Here is a 14205-nt window from a genome sequence, read left to right as displayed (position 1 = left end):
TTGTTTAATTGTAACTTGCTTAAGTAAGTAAGACTTTATTTATATAGCACATTTCATACAATAATTGTAGCTCAAGGTGCTTTACATAAAATCAATAAAAACAATAATACAAGTGATAAAAGTAATAATTAAAATAGCAACAATAATATAACTAATAAAAGTAGTAAAACCCTTCTGAGATAAAATTACTTAAATGCTTCGGTAAAAAGGTAGGTTAACTACATGCTCTTATGGTTCTTCCCTTTGGCACTTATTTTTTTGGTTGTTCACAATGTGTGCTTCTTGTTTTGGCTACCCGCAATGCTTTGGGGTTATATTGTTGTTATTATCAGTGACCTATGCACTTTGTAAAGCTCTCTTTTGGAAGTCGCTTTGGATAAAAGCGTCTGCTAAATGATTAAATGTAAAAGTGTACGTACGCCCAAAAGCCTAAAATGGCGTACGCACACAAAAATTCAGATTTATGAAACCGTGCGTACGCACACCTGAACGCAATGTTCCCTTTATAAATCACAGATTACCCACAAGTGTGTGTACGTGAATCAGCATGTTACCCCTCCCTGAACACGCCCATTTTTAACCATAAATGGTCAATGCAAAGCACCTCATGAATGCTAATCTAGTATCTCATGACCCTGGCATGCGATTGTTCTTCACGGTGAATCATGGCGACCAAAAAAAACAAAAAAGCGAAAGTTCTCAGACACTGTTAGCCTATTGGTGGAGGCCCGAAAACCACATTATTTGGTGGCCAGTGGATCACCAATAAAAAAAAAATTGTGCGAGTGGCGTCAACTGTGCCAGACAATACCAGGAGTCGAGATACAATTTGAAAACCAAAAGCTTTTTGTCTATTAAAGTCTAGACTGATAACGAGGACGTAGAGTGTAGCAATTGCACGGGAGCCTAACGACTGTATTTCCAGTTTTTGACATATGAGGATATTTGCACAGTATTAAAGAAATATATTTAGTTATACACTGTGTTCTGCAGTTATCTAAAGGTAGGATTTGCGTGCCAAATGGCGTATGTACATTTTCAGCCCCCAGAGCGTACGCAAGCTTTATAAATGAGACCCCTGGTCCTCGAGGGCCGCTGTCCTACATGTTTTAGATGGTTCCCTGCTCCAACACACCTGATTCAAATGAATGGTCATTACCCAGCTTCCACAGAGCTTGATAACAATCCATTCATTTGAAACAGGTGTGCTGGAGCAGAGAAACATCTAAAACATGCAGGACAGCGGCCCTCGAGGACCAGGATTGGAGAAACCTCGTCTAGAACCTCCCCTAGCTGCATTGCTAATCAAGAGTCTTTTTATTAAGTTTCAACTTACTTAAATGTAACCCTGGATGTTAGTTGTTCCCACTTGCGAGGTCAACGAGCAATATCTGACTTGCTCTGGTGAAAAGGGGCCGTTGTCGGCATTCCGTATTTTCCACTGGGGGCCGTCAAAGTTTTATTTATTATTTTAGAAAAATTGCATATTACAAAAGTTAGTGTTGAAGTCACTCAATATAATAAACAACATGTTTAGGATCACAAAATACTCATAATTTGATCTTGTTTACCTAAGCTTCCAGTTCAGTTGTGGTGTAGGGCTGAATGATTTATTGCATTTGCGATAATATCACGATGTGACAAAACAAGATTTTATAATCGCAAAGGCTGCGATTTTACTTTGGTGCACGACACATTGCACTTTACCTTGACCGTACGATGGCTTCAGGCTCGACAGAACCTGACACTACAGACACTTTGCCAATTTTGCCTTAAAAAAAATGCTGCGCATTGTCAATTATCGTGCAAAACCTGCCTGGCTAATGTTGCTACCTCACGGGGCAACACCACCAACCTAATTTCGCCCTAAAAAATACCACAAAGCCATGAACGATGCATAGCTAAAATGCTCAACACCAGTGTGTCAAATAAGCCAAATAACACCCGACAGGATCACTGATCAAAATGTTTCAAAGCCTTACTCCATATTCATGTACACAATTACTCAAGCAGTAACAGCATTCATCACTAAAGATGTGATGCCCCTCGGGGATACACATACAGTAGGATCACTATGGCTGTCAGCAGTGGCGGTTCTGGCACATTGTGTGCCCAGGGCGAGTTTATCACTTGCAACCCCCCTCCCCCCCCCTCCCCCTCCCGGGAGGAAGAAATTGTGTGCTGCCCCCTACCCCGCCGAGCGCCCCCCGACAGCGCCCCCAGAACGAGCACCGCTACAACCTGGCTGCGTCAAACGAAAACGAAACTGCTGCACGGCAAGCAGGGGTGCCTGCAGCTGCCTGATGGGCATGCCCCCCCCAGTGTTTCTTTTAAGATTTAACCCTTAGATGCGTGAGTTCTAAATATTTCCAACGGTCCCCACAGCGCAAGTTTTTTCTCTCAAACAGTAGCTAGCTAGCTTAGATAAGTGCAACCCACATGTTATTAGCCTACGTTTATCTTTGATTTACCATATTTTCAAAGAGGTACAGGCGGTATGTTGTCCCGAGGAAGGTGTAGAATCTAGGGATTTCTCTGCTAGAGCATTCCAGGTTACCAACATTCATCTACGTCTTCTTAAACTATTTTCAGATTTCAATGTATGATACATAATTTGAAATCTTACAATCTGCACTTTCACAATCTGTAAATAAATTGGAGAAATGACCTTGGCCGACAACGGCCCCTTTTCAGCAGAGTGTGATCTGCGCAATAAGCACGCACATTCACACTGTACTCATGAGTCAGCCATGTCAATCTCAGACAGACTGGGTTTGGTTTGTAGTTCTACATGCCCATTTGTGTATCAGATTGTGTTTCAGAAGTTCATACTGTAGCTCTATGACTGTGATTTGGATATGAGACGATAAATATGTTAGCTGCAACTTGTGTCTTGTTAGCTACTTGTGTCCTTAGTTTCCCTCTTATTCCCTACTGTCTCACTGAACACTACGACCTCCTCCCTATCTTTGACCTTGCATCCTCAACTCTCCCCCCCCCCCCCAAGATGGAGTTTCGCGGGCTGGTTCTGCCCTATTCAACGAGCTACGAAACGCTGTGTTTGGGAAAGTGGCCCAGAATTCCATCAGGCGCATTGCCAAAAACGTCTTTCTGCACCTGCATAACCTTGACCTGGGCTTTCACCTGAGCCGCCAGACGGGGGCGCTCTCCAAAGCCATTGACAGAGGCACCCGCGGCATCTCCTTTGTGCTCAGCGCCCTTGTGTTTAACCTTGGGCCCACCATGTTCGAGATGGGCCTTGTCAGCGCAATTCTGGTGGGTACAGAAGGGCAACAACTACCAGCAGGAAGTGAGGTAGTCAAGGCTATGGTAGGAGTAGATGGTCAACCTGGGCCTCCATAGCACCATCCTAGTACAAAAGGCTGGAGCGGTCAGCTGTCATGGACGGCAACTCAGTGCAGGTTAAGGTTAAAGTTGGTCTTAACCACAGTTAGGGCACAGAGCTGCAACACCAATATTATTTATGGTTTCAAAAGAAAAAACTGAGAGAGAAACAAGAAACTGCATCCAGCCTGTTCTCTTATGTTTATACAATGATATGATATTCTCCAAGTCACCCCATTGAGCCAGAGCGTACAACTATTGCTTGTCAGACGGGTCAGACTTTTTAATGGTCTCACTACTACTTTGTTAGACCAGTCAGCAAGGTAGATACTGCAAAACATATATCATTCCAGGCCTTTTTGCCTCCTCACCAGTAGTCCACAGAGTTTAGTGGGGATGATTCTCAATATGTATGAATATAGCAGACTTTATACAGAAACATTTTGTGCTCTAATTAGGTTGTTGGACTAATTTACTGAACGTCAGTTTATTCACACTACTATACCTAGCTAATTACATCCCTACTTTATTTCCCCCTCTCTTTTTTTCTCTCCATCTTGTATTTTTGCTTCCGCTCTTGTCTTTTATCTTCAGTATTATAAGTGTGGAGGCCATTTTGCTGCGGTTACCCTGGGTACCCTAGGTGCATACACTGCATTTACAATCGCAGTCACACAGTGGAGGTAAGTTGTATTATCATCATTCTATAGTAGACTTTTAACCAGACTAGCCAAAGATAATGATTCGCCCGTTTATAGGGGCTGTTTCTGCAGTTCAAACTTGCTAAATATGAACTATTGTAAATTGACATGGGAATAAATAGGGGCACCAAAAGAGTAGGGTGTTCAGCAGATTCCACCTGACTTGTGCAATAGTCATATTGTCCTTCATCTTGTTTTTCAGGACTCGTTTTAGGATAGAAATGAACAAAGCTGACAATGAGGCTGGAAATGCTGCCATCGACTCCCTCCTGAACTATGAGACTGTCAAGGTGAGACTCCAATCATCCCCTTTTCTCTCCTTTCTGTTCTCTCCTCTTCATATACAATGTCAATGGTCAAGAGCTGTGTTCAAACCAAACATCAACCCCCGCTACGTTTAAACACATGCTTGTAACACGTTGTTGAGTCATTGATGTGTTTTGAAGAAATGTCTCTAACCACTGGGATACCTAGCGGAACATTTGCACTTATCCTTGATCCTTGCCTTGGGCAATTGAAATCCAGGATCAGTTCAATGTTTAAAAAATAAAAAAATAACTCATTAGATACAGATAGGAGTTTCAATCTTCTCCAAAATCAAACTTTACTAAAATGAACAAATAAATGTAACAAATGTAATTACTCTGTCCCTTTGCACTTTATTAATCCCCAGGCTGGGGACATGTGGGTGTTGTAGCAGCACAGAGACAGGTTAAAAGATAGGGCTAATAAAGTTTCGAATACAAACTTAGGGACATGGAAAAATAGTAAACATATATAAAACAACTATATATAAACTTTTAAGCAATAAAACACCTTAACAATGTACTGTCCGGCACATATTGGCCTTGATTTCTTTCCCTTCCTGATCCCCACTTTCAGCTCTTTCTGGACACTTCTCATCTCATCGCTATCACCTTCCCTTCTCGTTCAACAGAGCATTCAGATTGCTGCCAGTTTTATTATTAGGCAAACATAACTTTCCAAACAACTGCACCCCCCCTCCCAAAAAAAAGGTTCTGATGGCAAACCTTAATACAGGGTTCCAGCAGTGTCTTTAAAAGTCGAACATTCTGAACTTTAAATTTAAGGCCTTAAAAAGTCTTAAAAACAGGCAGATTTAAATTTCATTTAGTCAGGTCTAAAAAAGGTTTTACCCTCGTTCATTTCCAGAAACGCTGGCCGCAGAAAGTTATTACAAAATAGCTAAAAAGTATTGAGTCGTAGCCTACAAAGCGGACCTCTAGAGTCTTTGCTAGAAACAAAACCAGCAGAACGCTGCCCTCAGAACGTTAATTTGGTGTGTTGTAGTTCTTTCTGAGGGATATTGGTGTTGGTACGTACGCGGTGATACAACTCAAAATCCCGTGATAAATGCAATACCTGCCGGCAAAATACTTCTGCGTCTCCTAAGAGTTTGTTAAAGTTCGGCTACGTGTGGAAAATGGGAAAGTGTTCTTTCAACATTTCGACATTGCTCGCTGCAAACTGCCCCATAAATATTCAATTAGGTTATTAATGTGATTGCTTCATCTGTACATTAAATGTATGCTTTTTCAATGACTGAATGATGAATTTTTTCAGAATTTCGTTAATTTTAATAAGTTTTTGGTAATGTGTCGTGTAGATCTTAAATTGTAATCTTTGTGGTCATAAAAAGGTCTTAAATTAGACTTACTGAAACCTGCAAGAACCTTGTTAATAATGCATATTCTGATGGCATTTGCAGTGCTCGTGTCTTGACATAGTTGAACTAAAAGTTATTATCGAGATTTGAGCGTACAGGGTGTCCTGTGAGGTCAGAGGGTGTTTGGTCGAGGGGAAAGTGGGACCATCTCCCACCCTCTCATTAGCATTTTAGCAAACTTTTTTTTCTATTTATTAAATGCAAAACACAGATACATGATTGTTTTATGATTTTTGTTTCATGGAGATTCCAAGGATATTTATCTTGCGGGAAATGAGTGACAACATTGGGTCTCATTCTCGAACATTTTCTGAAGTTTCTTCTGAAATGTTTCCTACGGGCTTCGGAAAAACAACGTGGGAAAAAGACATACGCCAAATTCATGAACGCTTGAAAATGTGTTCCTACGCAGCAGAAGTTTTCTGAGCTGTGCTCCCTGGGAAGAGTTTTCTTAAGATGAAAGCTCGTCCTCGTGCTCCTGAATTTGCATACATACACGCCCGGACAGCTCCTTTTAAGGGCACGCAACAGCAGTGACAAGTGCAGTCAGAATCGACACAATTTGGAAAGCAACAGGAATGCAAGTTATGTCCAAGCGAAAAACAACCGGTGCACAGGTGCAATATCATACCAGTAAGATGAGCAGTGGAATTGTTCTCCACTGGATCTAACAGTGTGCACTAGGGCTGTCCCCACTTAGTCGACTTTTATGGTCTAAATGCTCTTGGTTGACTAATATTTTTTTAGTCAAGCTGCCATATGGTAGTGTGAGATCTGATTCCCGCTTGTGTCATCATTGCTGAATTAACGAAATGTTCAACAGAAATTGTAGATTATATTTTTTAAGACAAATAAACAAATAATAAAAAAATAAAAAAATATATAATTTAAAAGAAAAGGTGTCACTTTTAATCCTTTCGTTAATCTGCGCTTTGTTTTGGTTTGGTATTTTGCACACGGCACGAGCACAATTGGCTGCAGAACTACAAACTCTGCCATAGCCGACTTTGTCGGTGTTATTAGTCAAAATGGCAAAGAAATCTGTGGTATGGCAGTATTTCATTAAAGTACATTTACAAAGTACCGGGTGACTCGAAAAACGTTGAATGCAAACTCTGCCAACAACGGTTTATTTTTCATAGTTCGACGTCGAATGTGATATAGCCTACCACCTGAAAAACGTAAGTTGGTCTAGCCCTACTTCGCTCATGCTAACGCGCTGGGTTGAAAAATAAATGTCTATTATAAGAATCACATCCAAATCGAATGACGTTATCTTCTCCGGCCAAGACAACAAAATCTTTCTCTGTTGCAACGTTCCCCACTCAGCTTCTACGTAAGTTCGCATGATGCAAGTTTTCGGGCAGTGATAAGCGCGCTCTGATGATTTGCATGTTAAACAATTAAAAAAAAAAATGGTAGTACATTGTAAGAGATACTAAATACCATCGGCATTCGGTTACAACTGGACTGGTGATACGAGTCTTATTATTAGAAGGCTATTAGCGGCTGAATCTGCAATGTCCAGCAGCCATTGAGTCAGAACGCGAAAATGTTTGGACGTTTTTTTTGTTGTTTTTTTTGCGTTTCAAAGTTCGATTAGTCAATTTTCAGACGTTTTGGGTCGAATCTTGGTCGACCAAAGAAAATCTTAGTCAGGGACAGCCCTAGTGTGCACCCTAAGCAAGGTTAATTATTATAATTATTTAAATCCGAGGATGTCTGTTATGGCAAGCCGTTTTATAATTTAACCAATGAATTCTTGATATCCAAAATTCAAATTCTTCATATCCAAAATGCAATTTTTGATATCCAAAATGCAATTTTTGATATCCAAAATTCAAATTTTTGATATCCAAAATTCAAATTTTTGATATCCAAAATTCAAATTCTTGATATCCAAAATGCAATTCTTGATATCAAGAATTCGAATTTTGGATATCAAGAATTCATTGGTTAAATGATAAAACGGCTTGTCTTAGTCTGTAGTTGATGTGAACGCAATCACCAACAATTTCTCATAACTTCATTAACACTTCAAAAACGGAGAGTTTTCTTAAATGCGATTCCTTTGATCCTTGTGGCTTTTAAAGGAATCGCATTTGAGACAACTGGACGATTTACAACAGAAAGTCTTCAGACTTTCCGAACAAATCCCAGATGAGAAAACTTTCATAAATGCCAAATGTTTTCCTAAATCCAATTCAGAAGAAATTCCTTCTTAAATTCTTCTAAACTGCGTTCGACAATTGAGGCCCATTGTATTTACAGTAAACACAGTGTAGCGTGGTTTGCACGGTTAAGATTAGCAATACTTAATTTATAATAAAGTATATAGTTCTTGGGGGCACCACCTCTGATTTATTTAAGGGACAGAGGAAACCTTATTGAATAATATTGAATAATAGCACTCGTAATAATCAGTCTAATCTTAAGTAGCGAATTCCATGAAAGTAGAGCAGATCAAATAACGTGAGGGATAACGCGAGTATTATAAACAATGATTTATTTAAGAACATCTAATTATGATGAACAAATACCAAAGAAGTTATAGGCTAGTTGAGAGTGAGTTGAGTTAAACAGTATACAGTAGGTCCTAAACTATGATGAGAGCGGAATACTAGATGGTGGGTTGAGAGCGCGTGGGGAGGGGAAGAGAGAGAGATAGGCTTCAGGAGAACAATGGAGGGACTCTATGTTAACTAATCCTAACGAAAGTTAGGTTGAATCATTTGCAAACTAAAAATCAAACGTAACAAATTAAATCACAATATGCCAATGTTCACAAGTAAGAAATGTAGCAATATCGCAGTTACTGTTGTCAGTTTGAAGAAGAAGAATCAAAGTTCCGTTTGTCGTTGTCAAACGGTTAGAGCAAAGGAATCTTTTGTTAAAGTTCCTGGTGGTCCAGTGAGTTGCTGATTGAGAAGGATAGGTCAGATGTGTCGCGAACATATCCGGTGAATCCTTGCGAAAAAGCATATGAATCTGTTTGTAAATCCAGAAACGTTAGTCTTTCCTTAAAATCTTTTGTCTCCATACTGTAATGCCATTTTGGTCTACCTTCTGACCCCATGCTGGGCCAGAAGCTTTGAAGGTCCTGCTCTGGAGATAAGGACAAGGGGGGAAACCCCCTTTCTCCTTGTCGGGGGTAGGGGAAAGGTGTGAGGGTACGTGGTTTGTCTGTTGGCTCTGCTACAACAGCATAAAAATCCTCATCATAGTTCTACACTTTATTAAAGAAACTCTTAAAAGTATTATAGCTCTGTTCAATTCATCTAACCGAAAATTATGTTCCTTTGCTTGAAAAACCAAACACAAATATAGTGAAAGAGACCAGATGACAGTCAGGCTGTCTAAAGAGATCATTTTGAAGCTTTGTGGGAGAGATAAGATACAAGAGTGGGAGAGGCTTCCCCCTTCTGTTATTGTGTATGGACATTTGGTGAGGTGTGGGGAAAGACTGAATATTGGCCTAGAGGATCTGGTTGTTTAGTTCTGTAGTGGATGGATGGCAATCTGCAACATAGGGAGCTGCTGGACCTTTTCTTGGTAGGGGAGGAGAGTAGCAAGTGAAATGATATGAATCCTGTATGTTTGCCTTCAACAAGTCCCAGGTCTTAGTTACCTTTGTTGGACAGTTGGCAAAGTGTTTTGAAAGTCGGGAGGGATGTGGTCTCTTCAGACCTGTCAGTGTTGGCATCAGGATGCAGCCAAGGGTACGTGAAGCACACTGAACTTCCAATGTGCGTTCTGGTGGGGGTAGTGTCAGAAATATTAATCTATCAAGCATTGCACAGTCAGTCGGTGAACAAGTTTAAGAATGTTTATTGCTTGCGGCCAGCCCACGAGGAGACAAAACATCACACGCCATTGTGCTACAAGTTTGTCTGCTAGCATGTTGCGCTAGCTAGCTATTTAAGCAGAACCGCTCTTTACAGTCATTGGTTAAGACAAAGGCATGCAAATGTTCCATTGTTCTTTTTTATTGGCTCCTTGCATAGAGCTGGCGCACGCGTGTGTGCGTGCGTGTTTAGGGTGCGTGCGTGTTTACGACATCAACCCTGATTGAAACACAACAGGATCTCCTAATGTCGTAAAAGCTCCTTCACAATAGGTGTCAAGCAATAGGTCTCCAGACCTTGCACCCCATCTTAGTCCTTGTCAAACAGCATCTCCTTAAAACAAACAAACCCCCAACATCTTCTAGTCTGAACAAATGCTCACCCTTCCCCCAGGGTGATAAGACAGCCTAGAGTCTAGTTTGGGGGGCTCTGTTATCTGCTGACAAAGACTACTAAGCATCTGTATTATTCAGTATAAAACATCACATTCTTAATTTCTCTGACAGGTAGAGGGGGGGGGGGGGGTGGCTACACGCAATGTTTTGGGGCCTTGTTGTTATTATCAGTGACCTATGCACTTTGTAAAGCTCTGTCTCGGAAGTCGCTTTGGATAAGTGTCTGTTAAATGAATACATGTAAATGTAAATAAATGATAGAAATCACTAATCTTTGAAATTAGCTTAATCCTCGCAAATCTTAACTTTTTTCAAAATTGTCAAATATCTTAAATATACACCAGATTATTCTAACAAAGTCTGGCCTACTTCCACAATCTTTCAATTTTCAATAAAGTTTTAAACAAAACTCAAATTGCTCATCTTGGAAAATAGCATTAAATCCACGTTAATATTAATAACATTTTCAAAATGGTGTGCCTGTGTGCACATTTTGAAGATTTTTCGCACTGTAAATTTGCACTGTCAGTTGAATAAAGGGCTTTTTTGTTTATTGTTTTTTATCCGATTCATCGATTAATCGAAAAAAGAATCAACAGATTAATTGATTATTAAAATAATCGTTAGTTGCCCTGCTCCTGCACACTTGATTCAAATTTATGGTCGTTATAACAACCCATTCATTTGAATCAGGTGTGTTGCGGCCCCCGAGGACCAGCATTTGACACCCCTAGTCTAAGGAATCTAGAGGAGGGTGCTGAAAATGATCTGCAACAGTGAGAATCCTGAAGAACATCATAAATTATCTAACCCTAACCACTGAGTTTTTTACATAAAATGAAAAAGTGAATGGGGTTTAATGGTGCAATCATCTTTGTCTTACTATCCCAAAGCCCTTCATTGGATACAGATACGGTTTGTGGTACAGCTGCAGTATGTGATCGGCTATGTCGTTGTTACCCTTATTGTCTCTGATTTTATGAATGTATTTGTTGTGTTATTGTGGAACATCTGTGTCAGTGCAGCTGGATTTAGCATCAAGCCTTGGAGAGTGTGCTGCATATGTAATAAGATATTGCCACTCAGAAATCTGTTTCATTTTCACTAAGGGGCTTGTTCAGAACCTGAGCCCTATTCCTCTCACTATCTCTTTCTGGTTTGCTTTCTCTCTCCTCTTTTTTTCTCTAGTTCTCCTTCCTTCTAGTTGTCTACGGCAAAACCGTGAAGGAGGGGGTAACATTTCCCCTTATGACGACATAAGGGGAAAATTACAAAACGGCGCATAAAAAAATAAAAAAATAACATTAAAAGGGTGTAGGCCTACTTAAAAAAAAAAAAAAAAAATAGGCCTAACTGGATGATAATGTCCATATAACAAATTTAGATGGAATACAACTTAAATTGTGAGGGAGTTTTATTCACTCACAAACTACTGCTGTAGGCCTATAAACATTATACACAAAATTTGACTTGTTCTGGAATACAAAATACATTTAAGACATGTCATCTCATAGCCTACTACGATATCATTCTCCATAATATTAAAATCTCACTCAAACATACTTTAGTAACCACAGATTCATTGACCTTAATATTGAACAATACAGTTTCTGATTTGTTGAACCAAGTCTGCAGCTCGCTTCTTTTGCGAGTGTTGTCTGCCACATATTATCGTAGCGAAAGCTGCTGCTGCTACCGCTAACGCTGCTGTTGCTGCTAGCTGTGTGCTTTGCTTGCATGTGATAGTTTAGGCTGGAAGTACTACGGTGATAACTAAACTCAGCCTGACAATCAGTACACAGCCATTTTGTCAACCGAGCCGTCTCGCAACTTTTTGAAATGGAACTTCCCATATAAAAGCCCTCTCTCCATCATTCAGCTACCGTCGGCAGTCTAAGTCATGTGACGACAGGTGATTCCCAGGGTTAAAAAGACACCTGCGTTAATGGCACTATTTTTTTTGTCGCGTTAAAGTGAGATTGCATTAACGCGTTAACTTTGACAGCCCTAGTAATAATAGTTAAGTGATTTAGGCTAGTTAACTGATTTAATTTTCTGTTTTCTTTCCTTCTCTGTCCCCATTCCCCTGTCTCTGTCATCAATCCTTGTCTCTCCTCTAGTATTTCAACAATGAGAAGTATGAAGCCGAAAGGTACGATGGCTATCTGAAGACTTATGAGTCATCTTCCTTGAAGACCACCTCTACTCTGGCCATGCTTAACTTTGGGCAGAGTGCCATCTTTAGTGTAGGACTCACTGCCATCATGGTGCTGGCAAGTAAAGGAATCATGGCCGGTGAGTTACAGGAGGAGAAGTGGTTTTGTAAGGTTATTGGAACCCTTGTAGAACTACTCCCTTTAGAATCATTTTAGAGATATGTTATTGACAGGCTACTTTTGGAACCAGCTTTGATGTGGAAGTATCCAGACTGCAGCCCAGTTTATTTGAGGTTTCTCACACCCCATTTTGTCACACCAGAATGTGGGCATGGTTTGCACTATTTGAAGTTGTTCTGTTGATAGTTTTCTGTATATTTGTTGCAGGGACAATGACGGTGGGAGACCTAGTAATGGTGAATGGGCTACTCTTCCAGCTGTCCTTGCCTCTCAACTTCTTGGGCACAGTCTACAGAGAGACCAGACAGGCCCTCATAGACATGAACACACTCTTCACACTGCTCAGTCTGGACACCAAGATTAAGGTAATGGAATGGAGATTGGAGGACTGGAGGATTAGGGGCTTGATGACTGGAAGCTTAGTCCTGGCGCAGGGACTGGGTTTTGGCTAGCAGAGAGCTAGAGGGTGGGGAGGAAAAACTGTATGGTATCGTCAGTTGAGGGTGACTTGATGGCCAAGGTCAATGATCTGATGAAGATTTAAAAGAGAAGGGTCTCAGGACAGATCGCAAAGAAACTCATGTAGCAAGGGGTGAGGTTAGGTGCTGAAGTGGACATTTTATGTAAACTTGGAAGGACCTACCAATCGGGTAAGAACTGAAACAGGAGAAACCGGTTCCAGAGATGTCCATTTCAGCCATCATGGAGATGAGAAGCTGGTGGTTGACCATGTTGAATGCTGCAGACAGGTTCAGGAGTTTTACAATGGATGAGAGATTGTAGGCTCTAGATGTGTTGGACATCAGTCACTGCCAGGAGGGCTGTCTCTGTATACAGATGTTCCTTATTTAATTGGAGGGTTCTGGTGGTACACCATGATGCAAGATTCACATTTACATGTATTCATTTAGCTTTACACTTTTATCCAAAGCGACTTCCAAGAGAGAGCTTTACAAAAATAAGTGCATAGTTCAATGATCATAAACAGCGAGATGGCCCTAAAATCATTTCGGGTAGCCAAAACATGAGCATATATTGTGATAAGCAAATAAGTGCCAATAGGAAGAAACACAAGAGCATGTAGTTAAACAAATTAGAAATTAAACATGAACCTCAAAAGTGCAAGAGTGTACCTGTAGGAAAGCAAGCAACAATAATATAATTTACAGTGAGTACAAGTAGTTAACTCAGTTACAAATAACCAGTAAGTGCAACAAGTCCCTCAATAAGTGTCATTGTGTTCCTGGAGTGTTAGATGATTTTCTGTCGGAGGATTGGCCAAGGAACGCACCACAATGAAAAAGAGTTGACTTTGTTTATTAATCGAGCTGCTTGGATCAGGTCACCACGACAGGCAAAGTGGTTGGCATGACTGAGAAACATGTCTCTCAGATGAACATTATATGCATGAGCCGGACCATACAAATATAGTAACCACCAAAACATATCCTTAAACGGTAGACATTCCACAACTTAAGGCATAGGAAGAACAACACACAGGTGGTGCAGTCATCACTCATCGTTTATACTATTTTCTGCAGGTTGCTCTTTCCAAAGGTTAAAGTGCACATTCTCCTATCTATGTGTGTATTGTCCGAGACCTGCTGCGTGACCTCTTGACCACAGCAAGAGATAACCTCACACATGTATAGAAAACCCGCGTATCATGGAGGAAATAAACTAACGTCGGATCCAACAAATCTTTCCTAAGTACCGTTGTACTCCTGGAACAAGTGCGTCTTTAACATTTTCTTGTAGGTGGGGAGATAGTCAGTATCTCTGATTGAGGTGGGGAGGTGATTCCCCCATTGAAGGTCCTGACAGGAGAAGAGCTGTGGCATGGGGGTGTAAGGCTGGAGGGAGAGACTGGATGTAGGCAGGTGCAGTCCCGTTCAT

The 14205-nt window shown here is 40.6% G+C and overlaps 1 protein-coding gene across 1 annotated transcript in view; it reads left to right on the top strand.

Annotated features, from left to right (window-relative positions):
- abcb7 (ATP-binding cassette, sub-family B (MDR/TAP), member 7) overlaps positions 1 to 14205 on the top strand; it is a 94897-nt gene that overhangs the window by 7202 nt on the left and 73490 nt on the right. The window contains exons 6-10 of the mRNA XM_047051388.1: positions 3008 to 3276; positions 3940 to 4028; positions 4249 to 4336; positions 12094 to 12268; positions 12517 to 12674. Of these exons, the coding sequence (XP_046907344.1) occupies positions 3008 to 3276; positions 3940 to 4028; positions 4249 to 4336; positions 12094 to 12268; positions 12517 to 12674 (779 nt within the window). The remainder of the gene's footprint in view (positions 1 to 3007; positions 3277 to 3939; positions 4029 to 4248; positions 4337 to 12093; positions 12269 to 12516; positions 12675 to 14205) is intronic.

This window comes from Hypomesus transpacificus, unplaced genomic scaffold (assembly GCF_021917145.1).
Source record: "Hypomesus transpacificus isolate Combined female unplaced genomic scaffold, fHypTra1 scaffold_152, whole genome shotgun sequence".
NCBI lineage: Eukaryota > Metazoa > Chordata > Actinopteri > Osmeriformes > Osmeridae > Hypomesus > Hypomesus transpacificus.
Note: the sequence above shows the minus strand (reverse complement) of the source record. Positions and strands in the feature narration are given on the sequence as shown.